This window comes from Equus quagga, chromosome 5 (assembly GCF_021613505.1).
Source record: "Equus quagga isolate Etosha38 chromosome 5, UCLA_HA_Equagga_1.0, whole genome shotgun sequence".
In the NCBI taxonomy this organism is placed as follows: domain Eukaryota; kingdom Metazoa; phylum Chordata; class Mammalia; order Perissodactyla; family Equidae; genus Equus; species Equus quagga.
Window position 1 is genome coordinate 134028449 of NC_060271.1, and position 12931 is coordinate 134041379.

At 48.5% G+C, this 12931-nt stretch overlaps 1 protein-coding gene across 3 annotated transcripts in view; it reads right to left on the reverse strand.

Annotated features, from left to right (window-relative positions):
* The window catches only part of RNF144A (ring finger protein 144A), a 119351-nt gene that overhangs the window by 25157 nt on the left and 81263 nt on the right, over positions 1–12931 (reverse strand). For all 3 annotated transcript variants that reach the window (XM_046661432.1, XM_046661430.1, XM_046661431.1), the window contains 3 exons: positions 6200–6304; positions 5986–6046; positions 22–229 (listed from right to left, as the gene is read on the reverse strand). In XM_046661432.1, the coding sequence (XP_046517388.1) occupies positions 22–229; positions 5986–6046; positions 6200–6304 (374 nt within the window). The remainder of the gene's footprint in view (positions 1–21; positions 230–5985; positions 6047–6199; positions 6305–12931) is intronic.

Sequence of the window (12931 nt, forward strand, 5' to 3'; positions counted from 1 at the left end):
GGCAGCCTGTGTGATGGGTACCTGGTCTCCCCAGGAAGGAAGGTGACTGGCATGGGCTCAGGGCAGCCTTGTCCGGGGTGCCAGCTGGCTTTGCAGGCGGAACAGAATTCCATGTCGCACGCTTTGCACTGCACCAGCTGTGGGGTCTGCAGCCCAATCTCCTGGAGCTGGCACACAGCCTGGCAGGTGGACGCCGGGCACCAAGTCCGACAGGGGTCCAGGAGCACCTCTAACACAAGGAGACAAAACAGGCTAGTCAAACTCTGCAGGCCAAAGGAGCTCGTGGGGCTTTGGACCGAGGGATTAGGTCAGTGCGTCGCTTCACATATCTACCGGTGAGGAGAACGTCCAGACGATGCAGTCAGAACACGCCCCTCACGACCTGGTGCCTGTCTGGCTCTTTCTCCCCTCCAGCCACTCCTCACTTTCAACCCCACTCCAAATACCCTCGGAGTCCTTTAGGGACACTGCTGCCTGCACGCAGAATGCCGGTGGCCACCTGGACCCTCTGTTTGCCCTCGAGGATCACAGGTCACTACCTCCTGGAAGCCTCGCCTGACCGCCCGTCTGGGTTTTCTCTGAGATCCCACACACCATGGTCCAGGCACTGCCTTCTGCTGCCTCGTCTGCCTCCTGTAGGACATAGTTTTCTGAAGTCAGGGCTGTGTCTTCAGCCTTGCAGCCTCACAACCTGGCCTAGTGCGAGGCACACAGTAGACACATGGAAAATGTTTGTTAAGGATGGAAAGAAAGGAAGGAAGGAAGAAGGTCGAATTCTTCTCATCAAATGGCTCATCGACCTAAGACTGTCTCCCCCACAAATTTAAATCTAAGCCATGTGCTAACTACTGTGTGGAAGGGCCAGGTTCTCCATCCTGAGGGGATCCCAAGTTACTAAGAAGCCTGATTTAATGTAATGAGTCAGGAAGTTACGTTGAAAAACAGGATACCCTGACGCTCCCACCCCTTCACATCCTTGTTCAAAACTCGCATTTCTTTAAATAATGGATCCCGAGCTGACCTTCCTGGTGAGCCTGGTTATTCACTTCATTCACCTCCTTGTCCAGAGTGACACGGAATTCCCAATGCGGGGCAGCAGGAGGGAGAACCTGACAGGAAACCACACAGAATGCAGACACTCTGCCAAAAAGCCATCGGAGGCTGAAGGATGACGGGGCTGTGTGCAAAGGCCTTCAAGTAGGCCACTGGCTTCCAAGCTCTGCAGCTGGGCTCTTGGGAAGTCTTCCCAGACAACTCAACTTCCCGGGGAACTGCAGAGGCAGTGGAAGGCATCTGCAAGGCTCTTGGCTGTGTGACCCACCAACAGCCAGGGCGGGTTCAGTTCACCCGCAACGAGAACGTGACTGGTGCTCCCTGGGGATGGACCACAGGCTGTGGGCTGGACCCAGCCCAGGCCTCACCCAAACAGGCTGCCCTAGGACACGTGGGTGTTTGCCACCTTCCCCACTTAAATGGGGAAGGCAGACACAGCCCTTCAGGAGCAAGCCTCTGGCAGGGACAACCTGGAAAACCATTCAGGGGCTGGCAAACTTCTTCTGCAAAGGGGCCGACAGTGAGCATTTTAGTCTTTGAGGGCCACGTGGTCTCTGTCCAACTACTCAGCTAGGCTTCTGTGGCCCAAGGCAGCCATGCTGATGCAATCAAGGCCAGGCCAGAGGAGGGTCTGGCCCACTCCCCATGGTTGGCTGACTGTTGATCTAATCTAACTTGTCACCTCTACTTCTTTTTAAGGGGGGATTAATCAATGGCACAAAACGGACAAATTGGTAGGTCCGGCAGAAGATTAGAAGGACTTATAATAGAAAGGATCTCCGGAATTCGGAAAATGCACTACTTTTTAATAGATCTTTGTTATAGCAACGTGAAGTCTTCATGATGCTCCTAATAGTGAGTGAATGAGTAAAATTAGTTCTTGTAATTAGCTGAGAGTTTCAGAGTTTGCTTTTCCAAGAACGTTTCTGGCTGTCAGATCTGAGGAGGGGTCCTTGTGGGAAAACGCAGTCATTGCTCCCGCGCACACGGGTGGAGCGGCCATCTGCTGCCCACCAAGCTGGGGGAACTGGAGAAAGGAGGGGAGAGGGATGCAGGGCCAGCCTGGGGCAGTGGTTGCTTCCCGGAGACCTGGGAAGACCTCCTGTACAGAGGGAACACCAGAGGCGGCTCCCACATCCTCCTCTGGAGCTAGAAGCTGTGCAGTTTACCTGGCCGCTCTCTCCCTCTCCAACCTGATCCACCTCCTTGAGAATTTCTCACACAGCTCTCTGCCCTCTGTGCCAGTGTGCGATGCCGGTGAGCCCAGCTTTGCCCCAGCCAGCTCATGGGGTCCCCCGTGTGCACAGCTCCTGAGGAAGGCGCGGCAGGATGCAGGCGCTGAGCGAGCACAGCCCCATGACACACGGAGACACCCTCAGCCTGTTCTGATTTCTTTCCAACCTGACCCTGTGGTTACTGCTGGTCTATCTGAGAGCCTAACGGGACAACACTGCCCCACTGAGATGCTTTCGGTCCCCACTGGTCTCCGCGCCCACCCCTTCTTTTGCTCTGCGGAGTCTGTGACATCAGGAAGGGCCAGCCTTCCCAAGCCGCTGCATCTCCTCATGCATTTTCCTGCTGTGTGCCATCCCCAGCTCCCTCTCCTGCACAGCCAGGGGCTGCCTCGTCCTGAAAGACCCAATTATCTTGTGCAGGGTATAGGAAACTTAGTTAAGCTTTCCATGGCAATGACTTAAATTCTGTGACCTTTGTCTTCATGGAGCTGTGACAGGGCACTGCCTGTCCCCACAGGGAGAGATTCCCTTTTGGAGAGATAAAGGGCAAATAAAAGTCTGTCCAATTTGCTGACTGCAAACACGCTTCCAGCGCTGCCAGGGCACATCAAACCCTGTGAACAGCTCCAGGCTTCTCTCGGACTTCTATTAATATTCTACATCATCACCCCATGGCTGAGGTCTGCCAGCAAGGCGTAGAAGACGGAAATAAATCAATAAGAAAATCCACACTGGGCAACATCAGAGTTTTTCTTTTCTGGATGAGTATATGCATACATATCTATGTCTATCACATATACATCTAATAATATATATTAGATATATTACATCTATATATCTAACATTTTACATATACATATATTAGCATATACAGTCAAACAAGGCAAGCAGTGTATTTTCTGGCATACTAGAAGAAACTAATCTTAACTCCCATCTCCCAAAGATATATTAATAGATTAATGAAGTAGGTCTCTAATAGCTCAACTTAACAAAAAGCCCAAGCCTTTTTAAAAAGTGGGGTTTTTTTAAACACTGTTTTTCCTTTGAGAAGCATGCTGTGCACGGCAACACACCCAGCATCGCCTCACGTCCTTGCACTGGCTCTTTCTACACTGGTGGCTTGGCTGGTGCACGGGCTACACACTGTGGCAGCAGGTTCCATCCTGTCGGGAGGAGGCGTAATCGTCAGGAGTCTGCCTGTGGTCAGGCTGACGACTGATGGGTAAGCCCGGCAAGTTATTTAATCTCCTGAGCTCTAGTTTCCTTTAAAAAAACGACTCAACACAGGATAAGATCTGACTTCAGCAATTGTGGGACCTGTGCTCTGCTGTCAGAGGGAGAACTGAGGAAGCTGTGGGCCCTGTCCCAGGGCAGCAGGAACTGCAGGAGAGATGGACATGAAAACAAGCCCAGCAGGGTGGCGCCATCGGTGCTCAAATAAAAGCATGTGTCTGCGTGATGGGCAGGCAAGTGGGGGTGAGGGAGCTCTCCCTGGAAAGCCTGTCCTTCTCAGCCTATGGAGTCTTCTGGTTGAGAGTGGGTGCTCCCAAAGAAAACAAGTCCACAGCCTCCTTCCCGGCTGCCTGCTTGCCAAGGACGCAGCTGGAGGGTGGGGAAGTTTAAATTAAAATCTAGGCTGTCAGATCAGAGGAGGCACTCAAAATCAGGAGACAGTGTTTGCAACGTAAACTAACCATAGGACTTTTGTAATAAATGTTTTCAGAAAATTATGGCACTGAGTTTTCATCGAGAGCATCCTCTCTGACTCCTTTTCACAGGGACAGAACAAGTCAAAACTTGCTTTCTGATCGTATCTCAAAACTTGTTCAATGTACCGGCTATAATCAATAGCTGTATTTTAGCTCTCACATTTTAACATTTCATTCAGATAGGTCTTTGATCATTTTCTGAGTCTATTTTGGTTTTTTTTTGTTACTTTTAACAAAACTGTTAGTAAAATTTTTAAAGTGATAGCTTTGAGAAATATTTTTTAACCTAAGTCAGGTTGGCTTCATTTTTATGCAAAAGAAAAAAAATCTTCTTTGACTAAGCCAAAGTACTGAAGAAATAACAACAGTTAAAATCATTAGGTAGGAAAATTTACCCAGCTGCATTTCCAAATTAAATCCAACGTCATGGAAAGTTCATTTTCTTGTAATTCAAATAACTGCTAGTTTCTGTCAAGACGTTCTCTGGAAAATGTTTTCAGAAGAGGCTGAAAGTCTCAGAAATCCAAATTAATCAATTTTACAGCTCCACATACTGACTTTTGTATCACACGACATTATATTTAAGCTATAAACTGCCCCAAACCAAATGATACATGCCATTTAAATAAACAAGCTATTGAAAACAGATTTCAATGCTATCAAAAATCACATCTGATTTTTTTAAGCTGGCCACACATTGATGTTTTTTCTGAGAAGTAAGCCTCAAGAGGAAATACAGCTATCTTTAGCATTAAAAAAAAAAAAAAAAAAAAAACAGAGAAAAGAAAACTCTCTGCATTCAGCTAACCAGGAGTCCCTGGATAGTTTCCTCTCTTCTATTCTGCATTCCATTCCCATCTTGATGGTGTTTTCCTGTAAACACATAGCCCACGGCTGCATCTCAGTAATGAATGCCTGATGCAGACAGGGACCTGCAAACCAGTCCAGGAAGAGGGAGAGGAGACTTCAGTGATAACAAACTGACATGGAAATGTTAGAATGTGGATGCAGTATCTTCACAAGTTTTGCATAAGGAGCATCATCTATACATGTCTGTTAATCTCCTCCTTTTCAGATGAGCCCAAGGTCTAGGATATATATGAAAACCAGGCCAAACGGCATCCACAGACTCTTTAAAATACCATGGTATGATCCTGGTGTACTCAGAGAGCAAAGATAAAGATGTGTCCTGGACATTCAATATGTTTTAATGCAATGCCATCTGAAAATGATGTTAACACTGCTCTGTGCACACTCCATGCCGTGCTCCTGGAAAACCCCAGAGTCTACATCAGGCCCAGCTCCAGACAGGAGGGCTGTGCAGGACGCTGCAGGAGTAGGGTCTGGTCCATACCCACCCCCCCACCCCCCCTCACCCGCTAGAGATGGAAATGAGGGCAAGTCAGTTAGCCTCTGGGTGTGTCAGGTTAATGGACAATGACAACCTTGCAGGGATGTTGTGGTGTTTAGTGAGATAAGGGACTCAGTTATTCGCTGGGCATCTACTAGTCCAGGCCTGCAGGAGGTGGACAGCGAGCGCAAATGGACAGGCCACACTCCGCTGTCAGGACGGTGATCATCACATTCAATTCTATGCTTAGCCTCAGGACTCCTTCCGTGCCTTTGTGTCTTTTAAATTCCGCGCAGGTCTAAGAGTTTAGTCCTCAAACCACAAGGCTTTAAGCTGACTGAAGAACAATGCCCCATGAGGGTCACATCTCTTTACACCACCGCGTACGCCCAGATCCCAATAAGCAAGTTGTGTTTCACGAATCCTTCTTGCTACCAAACACATCCCCACATCAGCCTTCCAACCATGAGCTCCTCAGAGAATTCAAACCGGCAGCTGAATTTCAGGAGTCTGACACCGACGTTTCCACTTCTGTGATAGCCAAATGATGTACGGTCCTATCTGCCAAAAGTGCTCCCCCGAAGTTACCCGGATTCTGCCATCAGAACGTAACAGGCTAATATAACAAGGCACCTACCTCTTTCAAATTGTAGCTTTTTATATCTTTGCATAATTTCAGCTGCAACCATGCACTCAATCTAAGGGGAGAAAAACACAAATAAGTATAACAGGCTGAGGGCTAGAACACCACGCAATGTCATCCTAAACAGACCCCATGGTGTCCGACAAGCTAAGCTAAGCGGGGCATCCTTGTACAGGTTAGAAAACCGGTTGTGTTCAGTTGCACGTGCCTCGTTCTCCTGCAGGTGGCCCTGTTTGGGGCAGGCGGCATCAGGGCAGCTAATTGCAGTTTCTAATCCTTCTTTGATCAAGAGCTCCACGTACTGTTTCAGGCACTGCAAAAAACAGAGAAGGATCTGTAAACATCTTCACTTCCTTCAGGCTGAAGGGGCAGTGATGCATAAAAAATGACGAACCAAGCACATCGTTTCATTACGGTTTGGTATTTTCACTGTGTAGCCCGTAGCAACCACGAAATCTGAGGTTTTCCTCACTCAACAAATTCTTTTGGGGCGCCCCTTCTGTGCCAGGGACCGCATGTTAGGTCACAGAACGAAGGCGGTGGGTTGGATCCCTGTGCACAACCTCAGCAAACACAAAGCCAGTAAGTCCAGCAGAGAGGGAGGTCAGGAAGCCATATTTTTTAAATTCATAGTAGACACCAGGCACTGTACTCAATCCTTTAAATTCCACTGTCGCATGCACTCCTTAGAACATTCTTACAGGAAAGGTATGACTGCTCCATATTTCAGATGTGCAAACTGAGTCACCAAAGAGGGAACTTGCCAGCTTCCCCAGACAGCAAGGCAAAGCCCGGATTCGAACGCAGCCTGGCTCGAGGCTAAAACGCCCCTGCACGCCCCGCGGAGAACTCACACGCAGGGCCCATCCTCCCTCAACAATACCTCACCAACACCTCACCTCACCCACCCGGCAACTCCTTCCACAGCCTCACCCTGGGGAGACGGCTGAGCATCTGAAGGGAGTGCAAAAGATTGAGAGGGGACGCAGAGCAGAGCTCCTGTCAAAGGGGATGAGGTCTTCACAGGAGCAATTTACTCCTGCTTTGCAGTCTACTAGCTTAGAAACCCAGTGCTTCCCTGAAAAGCACCTTGTAAATGATTAGAAGGAAAGACATGGCCTTCAGGGCAGCTTGCTACCAAAGGTAACTAGAGATGGAAACTCTGAATCGCTCACCTGCAAACTCAAAGGGCACAGAAACTGGGGCCATTAAGTGGAAGAACAGTGGAAACCATCTCCACAGCATCCCCAGATCAGCCTTCAGTCACAGCCCCAGGACAGCGCTTGGGGTTCACAATACCGACACTATTATGCTATTATATTAACACCATTAAATATAATAGTGCTTTCTCAAGAAAAGCCCATAAGCTCTGTTTCCTGAGCCTCTACCTTCCCCCAAAACATACACACCATTTCATTGTAAGAATGCATGGTTTCCGTTAATGGATGGGCCTAAAGGAGATCCAGCGGCGAGTCCCATTCGTTCCACGCCTCGAACAAGTCTGTTAGTCTCTACCAGACTCGTTTTCCCAATCTACAGTTCAGGGTAGTCTAATCCCCCTCATAGTGGAGTGGTAAGACTTTTATGCAAGAGAAAGAGTCTAGAATACTCCATGGAATACAGTGTATGCTCAATATACGAATATAATTTGAACTAAACAGGTAATTCTCCCCATTCTAGCAAACCAGAATATTTCACCTGTTAAAGATACTAGATAGCAATTTCTTTAAAAAATAGAAATCAAGGTAATCCTCAAAAAGAGCCATTTCCCACAGCTTCTCTCAAGAGCACTAAACTGAATGCTGAGACATCAGGTGTCAACTGCGATGCCAGCGCCTGTGAGCTGAGGCCCCTGGGTGGCAGCCTGGATTCCTTCGTCCTGCCCGACTCGTGGTGACTGCAGAGGACCTGAACTTAGATTCCTCACACTTCACCTACGTTTCACCAACCAAGCCACTACGAAGAGAGTTCCCGGGGCACCGAGTGTGGGTGAGCCCAGTCTTGGAGCTCCGTCTGAGGCATAAGATGGCAGAAGCTTTAGAGGTAACTCACCAAAGCCAACACACAGCCCTCCCCAGAACGAGGGAGGGCAGAAGGTGAGGAGGGGGCAACCACACAGGGACCCCATCAGGCCTGCACCCCGCCTCAGCAGTGCAAGCTGACCTGTTTGGGAAGACAGCACTGTGGTTCAGGAGTTGCAGCCCTTGCAACAGCGGTCTTTCTACAATTGGGGGGGGGTCACTGGAATGTCCTGCTGACGGCTGGCTACGACTCGAGGAGGCTTTGGACCTAGAGCTTCTAGGCAGGGGCCATGGATAGTGACTTGACGCATTTGGGCCACGGCTCCGTTGACCATAAAATAGAGATGCCCATCATACTGGGCATTCGCAACAGGAAAAAAAGAGACTGTATAAAACCACCCAGGACGATTCTCGGGACACAGCACCAGCTAATTAATAGTGACTGTCGTTACGTTGTTTGTCTATCTCTGTGATATACTTCTTACAGTCGTAGCATTAGAAAAATCAAAACCGCAGCTACAAGATCATTATTTTACTTTCTGTAATTAACTTTGTCTAAATTGGGTCTCTGGAGGATTCTGGAATGCCGTAAACTGATAAAATGCTGAAAACTCACAATATGGTGGAGAACAGTACCAAATGAGAGAGGGTTTATTCTAAGAAGCAAAATACAACAATTAAAGCTGGTGTGAAACATACACTCAGGGGACACTCACGGCTCTGAACATCATTGTTCGAGAACTTGCAATGATAACACGTAGTGTGTCATGTCTGGCTGAAAGCTCCATGAAAGCGAACATCCTATGCCACGAGAATGCATCTGCGCAATTTGCAAAATGACTATGTCCTGGGAGTATCAATTTGTTTACTACATAAAAAGAAACGAGGGTCCAAGCATCTGACCATGCATCCATCAAACACAAGCCCGGTCTCCTTCCAGATATAAAGTGGGTCATGACTCACAAGCTGTTTTTCAATCTAATAGCAAAAAGATGTCTTGAAATGAGCACCAAAAAAATGGGCTAAGAGAAACTTCTGTAAAAGTGAATATTCAGTACAAAAGCAGACAGTAAAGTTTTTTCGTACTATCATATTAATTATAGCCATCAGTAATCAAATGTCTTCAGAGTATCAGGCTCTATGTTAATCACTTTACCTATGTTAGCCCACTAAACAACACACAAGAATCTCACGGGTACCATGGCTCCCGTTTCATAGGTGAGAAAATAGCAGCTCAGGGAAGTGGAGAATGGGTCCAAACTCGTACTCTGTAAGTAGAGGAGACAGAACTCAAACTCCCCTCTGCCTGACTCCAAAAAGGTGGGTTTTTGTTTTGCTTTTTAAAGTTTTTTGCCTTCTTCCTCCTCAATTAATAACTCTTTCATAAGCAATCATTTATTAAGTATTTTCTGTTCCCTGATAAGCTTTTTCTTAGAACAAAGAATTATATGTACTTTAAATTAGCAAAGTCTGAGTCAACCCAGCGTGCATCTTTACATGGTGATGATGCTCAGATGCAAAGATAGTCCAAGGCATCAGGACCCTGAGGGCCACTGTGGGAAAAAGATGCCTATGCAGATCATTACGATGTGCTGTGCTCAATGCTCCAGTGGGAAGAACAGACCACTGGAGGGGTCCCTCCTGGGTGTAGTTAGCAAGGCTTCCCAGAGACAAACAGCTGGCTAGAGGGACAACGGCATCCCAGGAAAATGAGCATCAGCTGCACAAAAGGCAGAAGGATGGAGGCGAAGTGTCAAGAGCCACAGAATGTTCCAGGCATTTCATTTTCCATTTTGTCTTCCAACTCTTTGAAACCCTGGTCCAAAGATGAGGAGGCAGCAATGCTGATCTGTTAAGATACCTCTGTTGTGTCAGAAGTTTCCTGCCAAGGAGAAGTGGGCCACAGACACATCTGCCTTGCCTGAAACTACAGCAAGTCTGACTTTTGTCTGTTTTCTCACTTGAAGGCCTGTGGCTACTCATGACCCCAACAGCAGGAGAAAATTCCCAGACACTGTGCTCAAAGGTGCCTGAGGAGCATCATCAGGCACCCATATTTACGAACGTCACAGGCAGGCAGGGGGCCAAACAAGTGTGGCATGTCCCTGCGAACAGTGTTTAAAGAGGAAGGACGTTGGAATCATACACCAGGGTTTGAATCCCAGCTTACCCACTCACCAGCTGCATGACTTGAGCAAGGAACTTCACCTCTCAGAGCCTCCATTTCCTCCTAGCGTGGGATGAGATAAGCCCAGCAGACAAAAATGACCACTTGACGGCTCGGGCACCCCAGAGACAGCAGCGCTCCAGAATACTGCTGACATACTCACCAGGAGTTTTGCTTGGTGTTTCTACAGCCATCAGTAATCAATGATCTGTTATCATTTCTCCGTTATTAGACGTTGGGGTCTTTGAAAGTAAGAACTGTTTATTATTTATCTTTCTAGTCCCTCTGCCTAACTCAGTGCTGGTCAATAGCAAGGGATTAGTCGATGCAGCACAGATAGATAGATGGATGGCAACAGCTGGGTAGATGAGTGGAAAACATAAAGAATAACCAGACCTGGCATGAGACAGTCCCTGTGTCTCAGCAGAGGAGCTGGAGACCTGAGAGAGAAGATGCGCTGACCACACGGCCCTGCTGCAGAGCAGCTGAATGGCAATCCTGGTCCTCTCCACCGGCAGGACGGCCGAGCCATCCTCGGTGGAGCTGTTGTCAAGGAGCCTGGAGCCACCAGCCAGCACAGCACTATGAGGACGCCATGTGCAAATCCCCCAGAGGCTCCGCCGAGTGGCCCGGAAACCTGAAGCAAACCGCCCAGCGGGAGCCACAGTGTATATTCTGGCAGGGATCCTCTTTCCTCAAGGCTGAAGGAAGGTGACTTTACTCAAAGCACGAAAGTCCAAGAAAACGAAGGTTGCTTCTGTAAAATTATTGGAACTAAAAAAAATTCAGAGTTTCTACCAAAAGAAAATGCTCTCACCTACATGTACTGTCTGTTCTCTGCTCTCGCCAAAACATCACATCCCTGGTCTCCTAAATACATGTACCCCATGCTCTCTGACTGCTGAGGCTTGGCTGAAGATCAAGTGTAGTCAGGAGGAGAGAGGTGGGCTCCACAATCAGCCTCACTCGAGTTAACATCGCTCTCCTCGTGTTACCTCGGGCCTTTCTCTTAAGGTTTCTAAGATTCCGTTCAGTTCCCTCAACTACAGAACAAGGATAATGACCCACCTTGCAGACAGTAACCTTGCAGGAAGGATTAAATTGGACCCACACCAAATGGGGCCTCAATAGTATTAGTGCCTTTTACTTCCAACCCTCTCCCCTGCCTACCAGCCTTACTCTATCATATCAAATTCCACCATCAAAAACCCTTCCAGCCCACTAGTCAAAACTGAGGTGGCTACAATCACTGGCTTGGGCAGGTGCCACATGCTTTTCATGGGGTCCCAGTACTGCAGCCTTATACTGCTGCGGCCACTTAAGTATTAGCGCACAGCTGATCCCCACACACGGATAGGGACATGGGTGATGACTTCTATATCCCTCTGTAGCCCTCAACTGTCCTCACAAGGTGTTGTGATTATAGATGCTCAGTAAAGAGGTGGACTGCAGTTGGGTGTGAATCACTCTCTTTCCAGAGCACCAAGTCGAAGGTCTTCAGTTGTGTTTGTCACTTTGAGATTTTTAGGTCAGTTCAGCCGGTAAGCACTGAGCAGCTGCTTTTGGTGAGAGGGCATGCTGGGAGCTGTGACTGAGGCCAGGAAGACTTGGGAGGGCCCTCGCTTTACGACAATCAGCAGGGACAGATAAGCCAGCTGTGGGTTAGTGAGCACTGGATACGGATGCTGCTTATTCAATGTCGTTACACAAAGAAGACATTATCCATTCCAGTGTTGGGTCCACCCAAGGCAAAGAAACATCAGGAGACCAGGAGCTGGCTTGACAGCAATCAGCGTGTCAAGAGTCAGAGTCTGCAGTGCTGGGTGGATTGTAGGAAGCACGTGGGGAGAGATGAGACGGGAAGCCTGCAGGGCCACGCTGAGCAGTGGGGGCTCATTTGTGGAGGCAGTGGAGAGGCATCATGGTGTGTTGGGAGTGGATTTACATCAGCCAAAGGCCGTTTCATAAGAACCCAGTCTCAGCAGCGGGAGGAGGAACCTGAGTAGGGCACGGAGACCAGTTAAACAGTTCAGGCCAATGATTCCCAATCAGGGTGCTGTGTCACCCTGGCTTTGGGGAAGTGGTCATGATGACAGCTCATGGGTGGGGAATTGGACACAACCTGTGGCCTGGCCTGAAGCTATGCCAGGATCTAAAAATTCAACCATTGAACATGGACGTACCCGGAGAGGCTTGCACGTGTAGCCACGTGTTCTGCTGACAGAAAGCAGGAGGACTGCCCTTGTTCTCAGATGGCCCTGTTCTGACAAGCGGGCCACCGCCACGGTGACTGACGGGATTTGATGACGACTGAATTTGCGGAGTTGGGCACGGGGTGAGATGGGGAGGTGACCAGGAGATGATGGTTAGGAAGGTGTGCAGATGGCCCAAGCTCTGACCTGGGGGGCTCTCTGGGTACTCAGTTGGGCCTCTCCATTGCTCCTCTCTGGTCACAAGAGGGAGAAAATGAAGTAGAAGCCATGCTTTCTGCTCTTTCACAGAGACCAGGGAACCATCTGACGCCCTCCTCCCGGTGTTCCTCAGGGCGCACACCCTCCTCACCCTCACAATTCTACATAAGCTGCAAGACAAGCGGTGCGTGTTGACAACACGTTCTATCTTTTGAATATGAAAACCCAAAGTCATACAGGACCAAAAATGTATCTTTAACCAAACCATGCCTTCATCACTAAGACCTCCCAGTGGAATACAGGACAGAAGTGGTTGTGGTAGGAGGGTATTAAGACACATA